Source organism: Festucalex cinctus, chromosome 1 (genome assembly GCF_051991245.1).
Source record: "Festucalex cinctus isolate MCC-2025b chromosome 1, RoL_Fcin_1.0, whole genome shotgun sequence".
NCBI classification, from domain to species: domain Eukaryota; kingdom Metazoa; phylum Chordata; class Actinopteri; order Syngnathiformes; family Syngnathidae; genus Festucalex; species Festucalex cinctus.
In genome coordinates this window covers 20,643,082-20,657,801 of record NC_135411.1, presented here as the reverse complement: position 1 = coordinate 20,657,801, position 14,720 = coordinate 20,643,082, and the positions used below count along the sequence as shown (strand labels likewise).

The 14,720-nt window shown below is 39.7% G+C and overlaps 1 protein-coding gene and 2 long non-coding RNA genes across 3 annotated transcripts in view; 1 reads left to right on the top strand and 2 right to left on the bottom strand.

The window, feature by feature from the left end:
• The window catches only part of myom1a (myomesin 1a (skelemin)), a 30,066-nt gene extending 16,957 nt beyond the window's left edge, over window positions 1–13,109 (bottom strand). The window contains exons 1-12 of the mRNA XM_077522347.1: window positions 12,446–13,109; window positions 9,697–9,846; window positions 9,276–9,462; window positions 9,028–9,185; window positions 8,842–8,934; window positions 8,649–8,737; window positions 7,384–7,425; window positions 6,954–7,115; window positions 6,709–6,870; window positions 5,353–5,494; window positions 5,023–5,222; window positions 4,881–4,934 (exon numbers count right to left, since the gene is read on the bottom strand). Coding sequence (XP_077378473.1) covers window positions 4,881–4,934; window positions 5,023–5,222; window positions 5,353–5,494; window positions 6,709–6,870; window positions 6,954–7,115; window positions 7,384–7,425; window positions 8,649–8,737; window positions 8,842–8,934; window positions 9,028–9,185; window positions 9,276–9,462; window positions 9,697–9,846; window positions 12,446–12,714 — 1,708 coding nt within the window. The 5' untranslated portion in view covers window positions 12,715–13,109. The remainder of the gene's footprint in view (window positions 1–4,880; window positions 4,935–5,022; window positions 5,223–5,352; window positions 5,495–6,708; window positions 6,871–6,953; window positions 7,116–7,383; window positions 7,426–8,648; window positions 8,738–8,841; window positions 8,935–9,027; window positions 9,186–9,275; window positions 9,463–9,696; window positions 9,847–12,445) is intronic.
• On the top strand, window positions 9–1,894 carry LOC144019353 (uncharacterized). The gene is made up of 2 exons (XR_013283638.1): window positions 9–1,077; window positions 1,159–1,894. It is a non-coding gene; the product is annotated as an uncharacterized LOC144019353 (long non-coding RNA).
• LOC144019352 (uncharacterized) lies at window positions 1,836–3,215 on the bottom strand. The gene is made up of 3 exons (XR_013283636.1): window positions 2,942–3,215; window positions 2,270–2,500; window positions 1,836–1,997 (listed from the first exon to the last, which is right to left on the bottom strand). It is a non-coding gene; the product is annotated as an uncharacterized LOC144019352 (long non-coding RNA).
• Window positions 13,110–14,720: the final 1,611 nt, after the last annotated feature.

Below are 14,720 nucleotides of genomic sequence, written 5' to 3'. Positions count from 1 at the left end.
TACCGGTATATAGTAGGGGTGGGACAAAAAAACCGATTCGACCGAACCATCGGTCGTCAAGGGGAGCTAAACGGCCGTATCGGTAGCAGAATTCAACCGATACAAAATCCGCCGGGAATCCTTAGATACATTGCTTGTAAAGCTGTGGACCGGATATCGCGTTGCTGTGAATCGGTTGCGAGTGAGGCTTTATGGTTTTCATAACAATAGGTCGCTTGCACATCGTAATGCATCATGGGAGTTTTTCCTTCCGGCGCCATATTGGGTGTCCGCCGGTTCACAAGGTACACTCGCGAGTTACACGGTAGAGCTTATCAACCTGATGTAATTTTCGCAGTATTTTCACGATTTACCGGAAGATCAAAAACAACGATACAGGCAGAAGGTGTCTCTGTGTGGCGGGATTGATCCTAATTACGTCCTGACCAAGGGTGATTTTTTTTTTTGACGGAGAAAGCTTGCTGGCCAAATGTGACATCTCTGGACATCTTTCCCTACCTCGTGTTGACAACATGCTCCATAACACGCCAACAAATCCCTGGAGGCTTACAATTATTTTGTAAGCGGGTGGATACAGAGTGTAAACTTTAACATCGCATCAGAAGAAACGGTTGCTGTTGCACGTAAGTAAACCACATGGTGTTGGTAATTCTGCACACAAAAATGTTGATTTGTTCTCAGGCTTCCTGTTATCATTGTGTTTACATGCACAGCTGGCTTTACCTGATGTGGTTTTTCTAATAATTTTATAACAGGCAAATATGGCAGAGCGTATAAGAATAAAAAGTAACTGCACAGCCTCCCCGTGGCTTAATTAAATTTAATGCTACCCTTTCACTAGTTACATGTTACTTAATCAACTTATTCTAAATGGTTAAGGTTAACCACTCTCAGAGGACGTATTTTTAGTTTCAGTTTCCAGTACAATAAAACGTGTTCATGGTAACTACTGAGCATACTGACAGCTTTTCTTATGATCTCACGGTTAAGGAGGCTGTCACAACACCCAATTTCTGTCTGGTGCCGGATGGCAACAATTCCCATCACTTGTCACGACAACACCAATAGTATTACCAGGTATGTATGGCTTTACTTTTTGTAGTTTCTTATTTAATTCTATGTTTCTTATTTTCATTACAATGTTTGTAATATTTTCAGATTCAGGCACAGATGAGTTTAACTGGACGGGACTTCTGCGACTTTGTGGTGTGGACAAAGTGTGATTGAGCGAGTCCACCCAGATCGCTTGTTTTGGCCAGCTGGAAAAGCCAGAGTTTTTTTTCCCCAAAATCCCCTCCTTACCTGAACTGCTCGGGAGAGCATTTACTAGATCAGCAGTGGACTTCCAGTGTTCCTGCTCAGCCGCTGTCACCTACCACTTGCTCATGTACTTCAAAGATGCGGAATAAAGTAGTTTTTTGTGCTGCAGCAGATTGTAAAATCAAATGATATCACTTGAAGTGTGCCAATCTAGACTGCCAAAAGGACAGTGGTTTTGTGACAAGTGTGAAACAAGGATTATTGGGAAAACTGAAACACAGTACTGGTACTTGTCTTACATTAAACAAATTTAAAAGAGAGCAACTTTTTCCTCTGTACATAGCATAATGAAAGTCATTGCGTACCCCATCAACATTACATCATACCGTCATCTCAGGATGGTAGGCACCTGTGCTAAAATAAACTACATTAATTAACAGTTCAATTTTTAACCCTGAAATTACTACATCTAATCATTATTCACTTCATTTTTTGTGCTTTTAGAAATAATAGAGATTTATGCCATTACTTTAAGAGGGACCATATTGCACATTGAGTCAAATCCTGTCATTTGTATTATGTATAGCTTTGTAAACAAACCCAACAATAGAATTTGTATAAACGCTGCCTTTATTAGCGCCAAACAAACAGTCACATGTTGTCCTCCTCCAATGCTTTGATGCTCGCCTTCGTTTCCATCATGTCATTGGCAATCAAGTCGGTGTGGCATGAGATCCCTAAAGAAAAAAATAAATAAAAAAATCACAAAAAAATACGGTACCAGTAATAGGTTTAATATAGTAAAGTAGTATAGTTTTTTTGTCAGTGTAAAAGAAATGTACACATTTTGTTGCATTTTTTTATGTATGAACATTGCTACAGGCAAATACTTATTTCTATAAACACTTCCAAATGTCTCTAAAATATAAGGTGCGTGTACACACACAAACAAACACATACATTCACTCATGCATACAATATATCATGTAATGAATTCTGAGTGGCATACCAGAGTCAATGATGTCAGCAGTACTTGAGGGTACAGGTTACTGGAGCCATCTGGCTGCATAACTGCAACAATCTCTGCCACTTCGAGTCGTCTTTTCTTTGCTTGTCTCTCCTGTGCACGTTCATATCTTGGCACCGACTGGGCTGAGACATAGATGTTGTAACTTGGGACCCAACTTTAATGTTGGAGCCCAGTCGGGATGATTGGACAGAAAAACGGGCGCAGGGCGACCTGTTAAAATAAACAAATATATAAACAAATAAAATATGGAAAGACTGGTTATTTTACCGCAGTAGGGTGGCCGTGAATAAGTTCTTTAGCATGATGTGTAGGCTACCGGGGGTCTGTTTTCTTGCATCACCCCCGGGGGTCTGTTTTCTTGCATCAGCCCCTTCTGTCTCTTTTTTTTCCCAAGTTTACATTTTGCCACCAAAAAACATGTTATCGGCATTAAAAGCCCAAGACTAATCAATCCAATTTCAGCAGTAAACACTTTGCACTGGCACTACTTGGGTGAAAATGTTCGATGTTAGCTTTCGGCTAACGTCCGCTAGCCAGCTTGTACTACCGAACTTGCTTGCTCATGAATCCAAAACATAAGCAACTTGCCCATATATGGGCGGTCGAAACGTTATTAATCCTCATGCATTAAATAAAGGTAAACAAGCTTACCGCTCACAAAGTGATCGCTGCACACACGAGCCCAAAGTAACGACTTCCCTCCGGAGTCCGCACTCCTCTGTCTCCAGGCCCTGGTTCCTAGTTATTTTCGGAATTCGGAAGAAAGGCCGACCATTTTCCCCCTTGGCTTTGTTCGAACAGCCAACGATGCAGCAACAATGTACCATTTTAAACGCAGACAACAAACGTGATAGATACGTGTTAGACCGAATCACTACGTAAATGGAGGCCACCCAGCATGGCGACTACGAGAAATCCGAGGCGGAAGTGACGACATGTGCAAGCGACCTATAGCAAGAGTTCTGCACCGTGCTCTACTTGTTTTGTTTACATTTCAGTAGCAGCACTATTCAAGCTACTTCCGTGTTTACAGAGAGCTAGCAAAGTAGCGCTCAGAGACGCTTCATTCCCCGGATGTTGTAAACATAATGCAAAGACGTTACGCACCTTGGGGGGGAGCCTACCGTCAACGCCGTGCTCGCGACACGGCGCGCGCGCGCACAACGAGTGACAACATGCAACAGTGGAGACAGTTAGCAGAAGCCGGTGCCGTACATCTCGGTATTTCCCATTGCTATCGAGTCCTCTCGGTGCACTTGTATGTCCCGGGCCGGCGTTGGTACTGCGCGCGAGCCAAAAAGAATAACGCCCGTGACGATCCAATGCATGGATTCAAACGACACAGGTATGTCCCACAGCCAACACACCAGCTATGATAAAAGCACACTGCAAGTATCTCATTTCTCAGTTTGTGGCTCCCTGTCAATGTACACAACTAGCATGAGCAGCAGGGAACTGAGACGTGCCCGCAATTACGTCATCAAACTCAAAATGAACGACAGCCCAAAAAACAAAACAAACAGTCGTGATTCCGTGGTAATCATCGTGTCTCAGATTAAAAAAACAAAAAAGATGTCATAGATTAACCAAAAATGAATGTGATGGCAAAGAAAAACAAAAATTGTGAAAAACAAAAATTGTTGATAAAAAGGTTAGGGCACTTTTGGAAATATTTTTGGATATATTAAGTTGTTAAAATGTGTTTGATAGATTTATTGTTCCATAAGGTGGCTTCATATTTCTTTTGGCTGGACGGTAGGTTTATTTCATGTCTTAAATTTATGTTTCTGAAATACTTCACAATGTGGACATATTCTGTTTAATTGTGTTGGTGTCTTTTTAAAGGTTAAATATTTATATTTCAAATTGAATTATCAGCCTTTTGTTTTCCTGATCCTGATTTTGAATTAAAAAAACAAAAACAAAAAACAATTATAACTGTCAATAACAACTAATAAATATTTAAACTGATACATTTTTCAGTCATATCGCCCAGCCCTTTGTTCCGGTCCATTTAAATAATTGATTCAATATATAAAAATATATAAGACATTGTTGTTGTTCTTTTTTTACACATTTGTAGATACTGTAAAAATTTGTGGTGTTTTAAGATTAATGTTTACAAGCAACAAATGTCACTATAAGTTTTGAATATTGAAATTAATTGTATCGAATCGAAAATTGTATCGGTCCCAAACTTAATCGAACCCTATCGAACCGTTCTGTTCTGAAAGATAATCGTTTTTCAATCGAATCACAACTTGTGTATCGAGATACATATCGAATCGGCCTCATGTCATAGATTCCCTCCCCTAGTATATAGAAGTATATAAAAAATATATATATATACAGTGCATCCATCATGTCTTCACCTTTTTCACATTTCATTATATGGCATGTGAATACTTGCGTACGTACGTATTATTTTTTGCCATCAACTTGTGGCATCTGCATGTAATGCTAAACCCTTTTTTGAGGGTGTGAACACATCAAATACTTGCAGATTTTCGCTATTGGCAAATAAAAGGTGAAAAGTGAAACGCTGTGAAGACTTTCGAGATGCACTGAATAAAAGTAAGCAAACTAATACCAGTGTGATCCTCCTCTGTGAACTTGATCATGCCAGTCCACGGGGCAGAAGGTCCTGCAGGGGCGTGGAAAAAAAGACCACTAATAGTGTGACAAGTTCACATCGTTTGTTTAGTGTTTGAACCTCCTCAATTGCGCCTCACCAAGGAGGCGGGCCCTGTCGAAGGGATCCATGGCGACCACCACGTCAGAGATGCGTGACCCACGGCTCACCCCCGCCTTGTTGAGGGCCGTCACCCTGAACACGTAAGAGCGGCCCTCCACCAGGCCCGTGACGGGGAAGCGGGCGTACTTGACCGGCGTGTCGTTACACTGCGCCCAATGGTGCGTTCCCACCTCGCACCTGAGATACAAGTTTATTTCACTCCTTGACCACATTCGTAACACGAAACAGTCATCTGGCGAATCATCTTTCTCCATTTGAAATGAATGGATGCCAGTACATAATGTTGGGTTGGGGAGGGTCAACCTACCTATCGATGTAGTAACCCAGGATGGGGCTGCTGCCTTCCATGGCGGGCTGCTTCCAGGTCACCACCACATAGTCTTTGTTGACATCGTGACAACGCACATCCAGAGGGGCTGCTGGAACCCCCTCCACCTCTACGTCGGCATCTGGCATAGCGAAAACACACACACATACATGTCATACATGCGAGCAGTTGTGTTTCTAAATCTGTCTGGTTTCTATTACCCACTAAGTATCCACTATCTGACCTACTTCTTCAACCTTCGTGTAGACTAGTGTATGCTTTTTGCACAGAAGTCTTGGGATACAAACCCTCATAGAGGAATCAGGGGGTTGGGCTATATTCTTTCATAATCAAAGATCTTGATACCCTGGCCTCAACCCCATCAATATAATAATAATCCAATAATTTGGATGGAACACAACATAAGAACAACAGCTTTTAATCATCCAGAAGACAAAATTCGATTTCACGATTTAGCAAATTTTCAACGATTCGATTTTTTTAAATGACAATGTATCGAATTAATTTGATTTATTGCCCAGCCCTATTTTATACTATGATTTGGGGAGGTGATAAGTACAGAAGAGCACGTATACATTTGGTGAGGAGAAGTCGTGCTCACCGGCGAGACTTCATTGACAGCTGCCTCTAGCATGTTTTTTTTTCTTCCCCTTCTAGAAGTAGAAGAACCTGAATGTAGTGCGAGCTAAATTATGTCAATAGTCCTACTTGATGACGCCATACAGAGCATATGTGTTGCTCAGGTCTTTAAATGAAAACAAATGTCACACAATTCGTGCACTCACATGTGTGTGAGCTCTAGTGGCAGCGCCACAGCGGGATACAATTTTTTTTCGGGTTGCACCTGTCTGGTGCCGTCCCATGAGATAACTGGGGTGGGGGAGCAAACAAAAACAAAAAAAAGAGCTACAACATGCTAGTCATATGTGTGTCATTGACGCTTCGCTTTTTCCCGCTATTGGTCATTGCTGCGGAACCAAAAGGACGGCGAGGTAGGTATGTTACATTGTGCAACAAGACGAGCAAAAATTCTGACATGCTAGACTTTCAGGGTGGTGGTCGTGAAGTCCCCCAAACACCAGGCGATCAATTGTTGAATGGGTCACACTATATGGGTGACGTTACATTCATGACATACCCCGTTTGTCTGCGACACGTCTGTCGGGTCAAAAACAAGCTATTTTCTTCTAGTCTGACCAAGGCATAAGGTTGACTTTCTCTTTAAACCCATTTTAATGTTCCGTAAATTGTTATATATTGGTGTTGTTTCTTTTTTTCGTTTGTTTAATTCCAATAAAATAATAATAATACGTCCACCCTGATAAACAGACTTACCTCTGACAAACACATATGCAGAGTAGGTGTCATAGCCAGACTTGGTGAAGATACGCATGGTGTACAAGCCCTCATCTTCCTTGTTGAGGTGGATCAGCGTAAGGGTGGCGCGCTGACCGGCCCACTGTGTGTGCACCCATTGCGATGCTTTCAGTGGTACACCTGATTGTGGGAAAAGTCCAAATTTCTCAGATTTAGCACTCATAACAGGTGGGGAACATTGTCTGGAAAGTGGGTCAACACACCGTTTCTGTACCACACCACTTCGGGCTTGTAGTTCTTGACAGTGGGATATATGATAACAGTGCAACCCAGGCTCAGCGTCTCGCCCTCGCGGCCGAATGCAACGTTGAATTTGTCCAGGATGGTCGTCTCGAACGTGACGCCGTGCTCGAAGCTGAAGCCGTCTGAGATACAGAGGACGCTTTCACAAACATACACGGAAACTTTTCAAGCCACACAACCCCTTCGGCATTCTGACAGTATTGGCACAATAAGAGGACATCCTCATAATATACCATTTTCATTTTTTAAAAGCAATTTCAATTTAGTTTACAAAGAGCTGTCTCCAAGAATTCAGTTAGTTAAAAGTTAGAATTCAGTTAGTTAGAAGTTAAAGTCACATCGCTCAATATCATGGTAATCATTACGAAGCTGTTCCTCAGATTGACTCACGAGGTTGGGTCACACTCAGATCTCTTTCCTCATCCTGGAAGCCTGCAGAGAGAAAAAAGAGCTTTCCTTCATTAAAAGTCAACACTTAAAATGAGGAGAGCAAACTTTCATGCTCGAGGAACATATTTGATTGTTAAACTGGACAGATGGTCCAGCTCATTTGTAGATGAAGTAAAATTAAATAACAATCATCATCATGATAAAAACAAAAAGTGTGTGAAATATGTTATGTTTATTTTATACAAAACAATAAATTTCAGACATTCCTATCATTTTCCATTTTCAAATGTTATTTATAATTTACTATATAATGTTTATCAATTACATCAATTACAACCTTATACTTAATCAAATACATTACATACATAAAAATCACTAAAGGTGTAAAGTATGTAAATAAGTAAAATAATTCATGCTCACTTTATAAATTTATTTAAAAATATTTTTGTTTGTAATCGTTCAATAGAATAAAAAGTTTTTGAAACGTGTTCATGTAATTTAGCTAACATTGTTTATTTAAAAAACAAAACAATTATTTTAAAAAAATGTTTTTTACGTTAAAGTGTTTATTAAAAAATGCATAAAATTATTGCATTTATCCTGTATTAATGCAGATTAATCACACTATTCACAGCGGATGGTTACATTAAAAGGTAGCACACATTCTTTGAGCAATAAACATGACTACATGCATTAAAGTAAAGCACTTAATAAATGTTTAGATATGACATTCAGAATATTTGCTCATGTCAAACTACTGGAATCATTTATTCATTATTATACAAGTAATTAACTGATTAGAAAAAGAGGAGGATGAGAGTATGCAGTGGATCAAAAATGTTGAAGACATCCTCATAACGTTAAATGTCAAAAGAATTAACATATGACAGGTGCTCTTCAAATTTGGCTGGCAAAAAATGTTGCTAAAAAGCCTTTTTAATTAAGTGTATAATTGTCATTAATCAAAATTCTAAGATGTGATTAATCTGATTTAAACAAATGAATCGTTTGACAGCTATAATAACTCAATCATCAAATATTCTGAGATGAAAAAAAAGAATAAATATATATTTTATAATTAAGAAATTTTGTTAATTTGATTTCATTTGACCAATAGCAAAATTAACGCAACTTTTTTTTTTTTTTTTTTAATAGGACTCTTGGTCAGCGGGCTGGATTAATGACAGGTGGGGGCCTTGTGTGGTAATTCTTTGCCCACCCCTGCTATAAAAGACTTGGTTGAGCTTTGACTGTAATTTACTTACGTTTGACAACCACAGTGGCCACAGAGGACATTTCTCCTTTCACATTGAGTGCAGACACTCGATATGCGGCCGTGTCGAGGAAGTCACAGCTGGTGGAGTGGGGGGTCAAAAGCAAAACAAATTCAGCTTCATCCCACATGAACACAAATGTGAATTTTTGGGCCCGTGTCAATAACGCTAGGTGATTACCTACTTCTTGATCTCCAGGTAGTGTATGTTGTAATTGCTCTCCACAGTGTACTTCTCAGGGCGTGATTTGGCATCGATCAGCACGTTGTTTTTGTACCTTGAGTAAATAAAAGGAATATTGGGTCATCTCTAGTTTAATAACTTCACCTCTCTTTACTTGCACGATGACAATTGAAAATACATCAATTACCAGGCAATCCGTGGTCTGGGCCACCCTGCCAAGGTGCAGTACAACCTGATGGTCTGGCCCTCCCACACGGTACTTCCCCGGGGCTTGGTGGTCATCACCGGGGGGTGCATCAGGCTATCCGGGTTCATTTTCTTGCGGAACTCCGTCCACTCGTCCAACTGTAGCCGCACATAGAGAGATTTGCATTAGGATATTGACTAGGATTGTAATTATTATTTTTTTTTAAAAACGGACAAAGGATAACGTACAGTCCTAAACAGTTGCACACGCTCTGCGGACTCTCGGATTCGCGTGGTCCTGGTCTTTTTCTCCACCCTGACCGCCATCGCCTCCCTGGCCTCACGGACGAACAGGTTCCTCATGGCCACATAGTTGATGCCCTCCTCGGTCACGTCGTCCTCGCGGGCCTCCATCAACTCGCGCACCTCTTCATGGCTTCACAATGGAAACGTAATTCTCACAAGACACGTCTCAATTACACTAGTCACAAAAGGTTTTGAGTTTTCGAGTGAAATGTCAGGAGACATTTTGCCTTTCGACGCCTTGAGCGAGAACAGCAAATTGTGCATTTAAAAGTTTAGAGGTGCTTAGTGCGTTTTCGGTTTATCCTGCGAGTTCTCCCAAAGCCCAATAACGTATTGTGAAAAGTGTATCGATGTTGGCACTCACTTGGCTCTGAAAATCGGAATCACATAGCCAATGACTTCCCTGTCCAAGTCGGTGGCCAGGTAGGTGCGCTTGGCTCGCTTTGGCAGCGGACTCAATGACTTGACCACCTGCTCCAGACCCTTCTTCTCAGTCTTCATGGTGGTTTTCACGCTGGACAGTAATAGAGAAGACATTATATTGTGGTGCCCTGAAATACGAGTTCTGTGAACACGCTTGTAATTCAATACACTTGTATCCCAAATCACCTTTCCCCATTAATAAAATGAATGGAAATGTCATAAATCTGTTCCAATCTCCAAACAACAATTTCATGCTAATGACTGCTAATCATGCGCGCATGTCAAGAGCAGTGTTTTGCATTAGCATTAAGCTAAACAAACTTTAAGACAAAGCTATCTCAAGGCACCACTGTAACTTATTTATATATGATATGATGCACTTGGGAAGTACACCGCCCTAGAGTTTAGCACGTCTGCCTTACAATTCTGAGTTTTGGAGTTCAATGGGATAGAAAATGGATGGATTTGACCTGAGGCAGCTATTTGCTTCTTTTTACAATGACTGCATGTGTTTATTTTAGGGGGTCAGGCAGGCATGCAGTATATCTTTCGGCACTGAATGTAAAAATGAAAGATGTATTTCAGTCCACCTAAGCCTGACCCTGGACACCATTTGGTTAGGAGTTTATAAATACATAACAGGACAACACAAAGTATTATATCTTTTTCTACTAGTATCCGGTGGGGCTTATCAGCCATCTGTTATAGAGACGGGATCTTTTTTTTTTTTTTTTTAATAAAATGTTTACATTACTTAACTCTTTGACCGCCAAAAACGTTTAATAACGATTAGTAAAATCACGATGTATGCTGCCATAAATGTTAAATGACGTCAACTAAGTTTTTTATCATATTTTTTTTTTCTCAGTCCAATGTCAAAGTGCAGAGCTGCCTGGTCAATGGGTTGTGGAATCAAAACACTCTAACTATGGCCAGCAGATGGAAGCATTGTATCTCTTTTCGTGAACAATCAAAGCCTTTGTCATATCAAAGTTTTTTTTATTTTTTATTTATGTGTGGCAGTAAAAGAGTTAATAATACACAGATAGTTCATCCATAACATGCAATATTCTACACTTGAATTCATCCAAACTGTTTACTTGCTGCTGATTTTGTTATAAACAGAGTTTAAGCAGTTAATTCTAAATTCCATCTCTAAACCATAGCATCTAAGAATTTTCTCTTAAAACTCTCACATTAACACCTGCTTTACAAATTCCACGTCTTCTTTTGGACCCTGTAAAAACTGACCCCTGACTAAAAAATATCGTGGAACACCACAGATCTACCACGATGGACCCAAAGGCCCCTGAACCTCTCAAAAGTACTGACACCCTGTAAAAAGACGCTGCTAGGGTGGAGTCTTTTTTACAGAGCCAGCAAAATCCGTGCAGTTGATGTAAATACAAGGTCATAATTCTTCAGAGCCTAATGAAAATGCTTCCAGGAGCTCTCACAAAAAAAAAAAAAAAAAAGAGACATTTTTCCTGTATTGTGGGGTACAAAAATGTTAATTTGAGCACATTTGTTACAAGTAGTGCAATAAAAATACTTTATTTGGTGCTAAACAAATACCGGTAAGCTGGAAATGAATGATCAAACTTCAGGGACAGTCCCTTCGGTGTCATACAGTAAAGTGTCCTAGTCAGTCTTCCCAAATAGCCCAACTGGTCATGAATGTATCTGGCAGCGCTCGACTCCAGCTCAATTTCCTTCCCTGACCTCTTTATAGAGAGTGACACACTTGCTGCGTCAAGGACACAATACATGTGTTGTGTGAGACACAAGTGCACATGTGTTTTGACACACCTAAAAATGCTGCCGCAGCTGCTAAGGTGGAGATTTTCCATCAGATTTGTTTTTTAAAACACTGACAGATGAAAATGTCACATACTGACGACAATTTAAGTTAAAACAGCACGTCAGCTAATGAAGAATGACGAACCATCGATGGTATCGTGGTTCAGTAGTCCTGTCACCAAGGTTTCTGGACTTCTTAAATGCACCAAGGGCTTCTTTTGGCTCTGATAACTTTATCCAGGACTAAAGGCTATCTTGAAATACAAGGTTTCAATGACATAATTTCAGGGGTGCAGACCCCTGAGAAAGATTTCTGGACCTCTCAAAAGTACAAATTCCCACACAGCTGAGCCATCTTTCTTTTCTGGATCTGTCTATGTGTTTGCAGCACTGTTTGGGTTCAGAAATCTGTTGCTTAAAGGGCAACACCACCACCCCAAGGGATGTTAATTGTTAGCCTAGTATGTGCCTATAAGTTTCCCATTCTATGTTAGCATTCAGGTAGTATAGACTACATGGTGGTTACCTTAAAAACCGAACGTGTAATTTTCTTTGTTTTATGTTTAGTTTGACAGTAACCTTCAACTGAGAGTGGCAATAAACGGCTTGAGGCCTTATTTATTTATTTATTTATTTAATATTTACTGTTGTGCAGTGATTCGAGTCACCTGCCATCATATAAGCACTCATATCTTGAGTTTGCGCTTGCAAGTCAGATTATTTATTTATTTTTTTAAATTGGCCGATCTACGCCTCGCATCTCAAAAGCTCGTAAGTCAAGTCACTCGTATCTCAAGGCACCATTACACAAGAGCCCCATGGAAATCCTGTTTCACTGATAAAATTAAAACCTCAGGTCCCTCTCAAATTGATATTTCAGATCCTCTTACCGACGAGTGGTGGTCTTGTAAGTGGAGAAGGACTGCTTGCTGAAGGAGGACTTGCTGCTCAAGTGACTGCTGCTCTCATAGTGATGCTGCTGATGTTGCTGCTGTCGATGATAATGATGGTGACGGTGATGAAGCTCCTCCTGATGTTGCTCCTTGCGATGCTGCAGCTGCTGCTCCTTCTGTGACACTTGCACTGATCCTGACATCTTGGGGCCGCTCAGGAACGTCACACACTTTACGTCTGGACCAGCTCTGCAAAGAAACATCATTGTTCAAGCACTATAGTTTGATTTATGACTATTGTAGATTGATTTATGACCATATTGATTTATGACAACATGTGTTGCGTTGTTGGTCTATTTAGGTCCTACGTTTGCTGTTTTTGAATAAGTCAATTAATTAACTTGTCTTTGTATCTGTGATGTCAGTGTGTTACCTTGCAGCTTTTGGAAGGTACGACCAATGCCTATTACATAATGGAAAAAGTGATAAAAATTTCTATTTTGTGGGAGAAAATTGTTACAGAAGAGGTGAAAACAACTTAAAATAAATAAACAAAAATGTGAGGAAAAATAAACACAACAGTGAAAATAAAATAACTGCCCTGCTAAGTTGAGGTTATAAACAAAATTAATAAAATAATATTACAAGAAACAATTTAAATTTAAACCAAAAAAAAAAATGAATATAATAATAATAATAATAATAATAATAATAATAATAATAATAATATATGAATATAAATTGTCCAGAAAATTAATGCCTGTTGAAAATAAATATAAAATGTAAAAACCCATTTTTTAATGGTAGTATTTTTAATGGTAAATGTGTTATTGAATGAGCAAGATTGTTTCAAATAACTTACATCCATACAAATTATAAAACACATCATAACAATGGTGCACATATATAAGATCAAATAATTGAAGCAATGATGCTTCTTTAAACATATAAACATCGAAACAATAATAAAGTCCAAAAATTATATATACTAATGTTTTCTTGTCAAGAATTCAAATACTAAGCAAAATAATTTGCATAAAAGAAAAAATATTATATGAATACCTAATCAAATACAGGTATAATCTAAAAATGTTGCCTGTATTTTGGGAATCCCGTTGTCAGATACGCAAATAATTTCCTTCTTCAACTATTGCTGTCCCTGTTTTCAAGTTTATGACTCTCTAGAATCAAATCAATATGACATTCATCATGCTTTCTGTTGTGACCATTTATCAATCTTTTGCATATGTCAATGATAAGTACAGTAATCCATACTGTATTTCTTCATTTTCAATGTAATTTCAAAACAATGAAACATGCAGCCTCTACAACAATACATTATAGAAATATAACATGACTAACCAGAAAGAAAATTCAAATGTTACACTACTTAGCACACAAACTAGGTGTTAATTAACATGAAATATACAGGACTTACCACAACCAAGTCTCCAGGAATCCAACAATGGATAAATATGAGGTGATAAAAATGTTAAGTCAAGCAAATCCAGAGCAAGGGAAGGCAAGCAGGGGTGAAGGCCAGTGGACAACAGAGTGGCCCACAGACCAAAAATAATGCTGCCACTCTGCAGAACGCACAAGACACCCTCAGGACCTTTTAAGGCTGGGACACATTTAAATTTAGATCATAAGGAGGAGAGGAGCTCCTTGGCTTACTCCATCACCCTGTAACTTTAGAGAGAAAAATGTTGGCTTGTGACAACTCCTGTGTCTTTTACATTTCTACACATTGCTGTCCAAAAAAAATCTACATATAACAAAATTTACGTTTTCATTATTTATTATTGTTTTATGTTTATTTTTTTATATTAAAAGTAGGTTTTTTGGAGCTACTTTGGTGATTCACGAATTGTTTTCTCCCATGCTCAGGCACAGACAATCGGATGTAAGGATAACTAAAAAAATAAATAAAATAAAAAGACCCCTTGCTGCTGAAGCCAGAACGCAGCCATCTTACGTTGCCACTGTTTCTGACAACTTATGTGTGGGTTTCACTGAAAACACTGTTATCATTAGTGCATGATTTACGTCAGGATCTCTGAAGGGAGTAATGAGAGCCTCTCAAAAGGAATGATGTCGGCTGGAGGTGGGGTGGGCACGTCTTCCCTCTTTGCGCTGCTGCCCGGTGCCGGTTTCCGGGGGTGGGGGTGGGGGGGGGGGGGGTGGTTACTCGCGGGGGGCGGGGTTCGCGGGGCGGTTGGCAGTCGTCGGGGGGGGCGGCTTGTTTGGGGGGGGGTATGGGTGGAGGTAT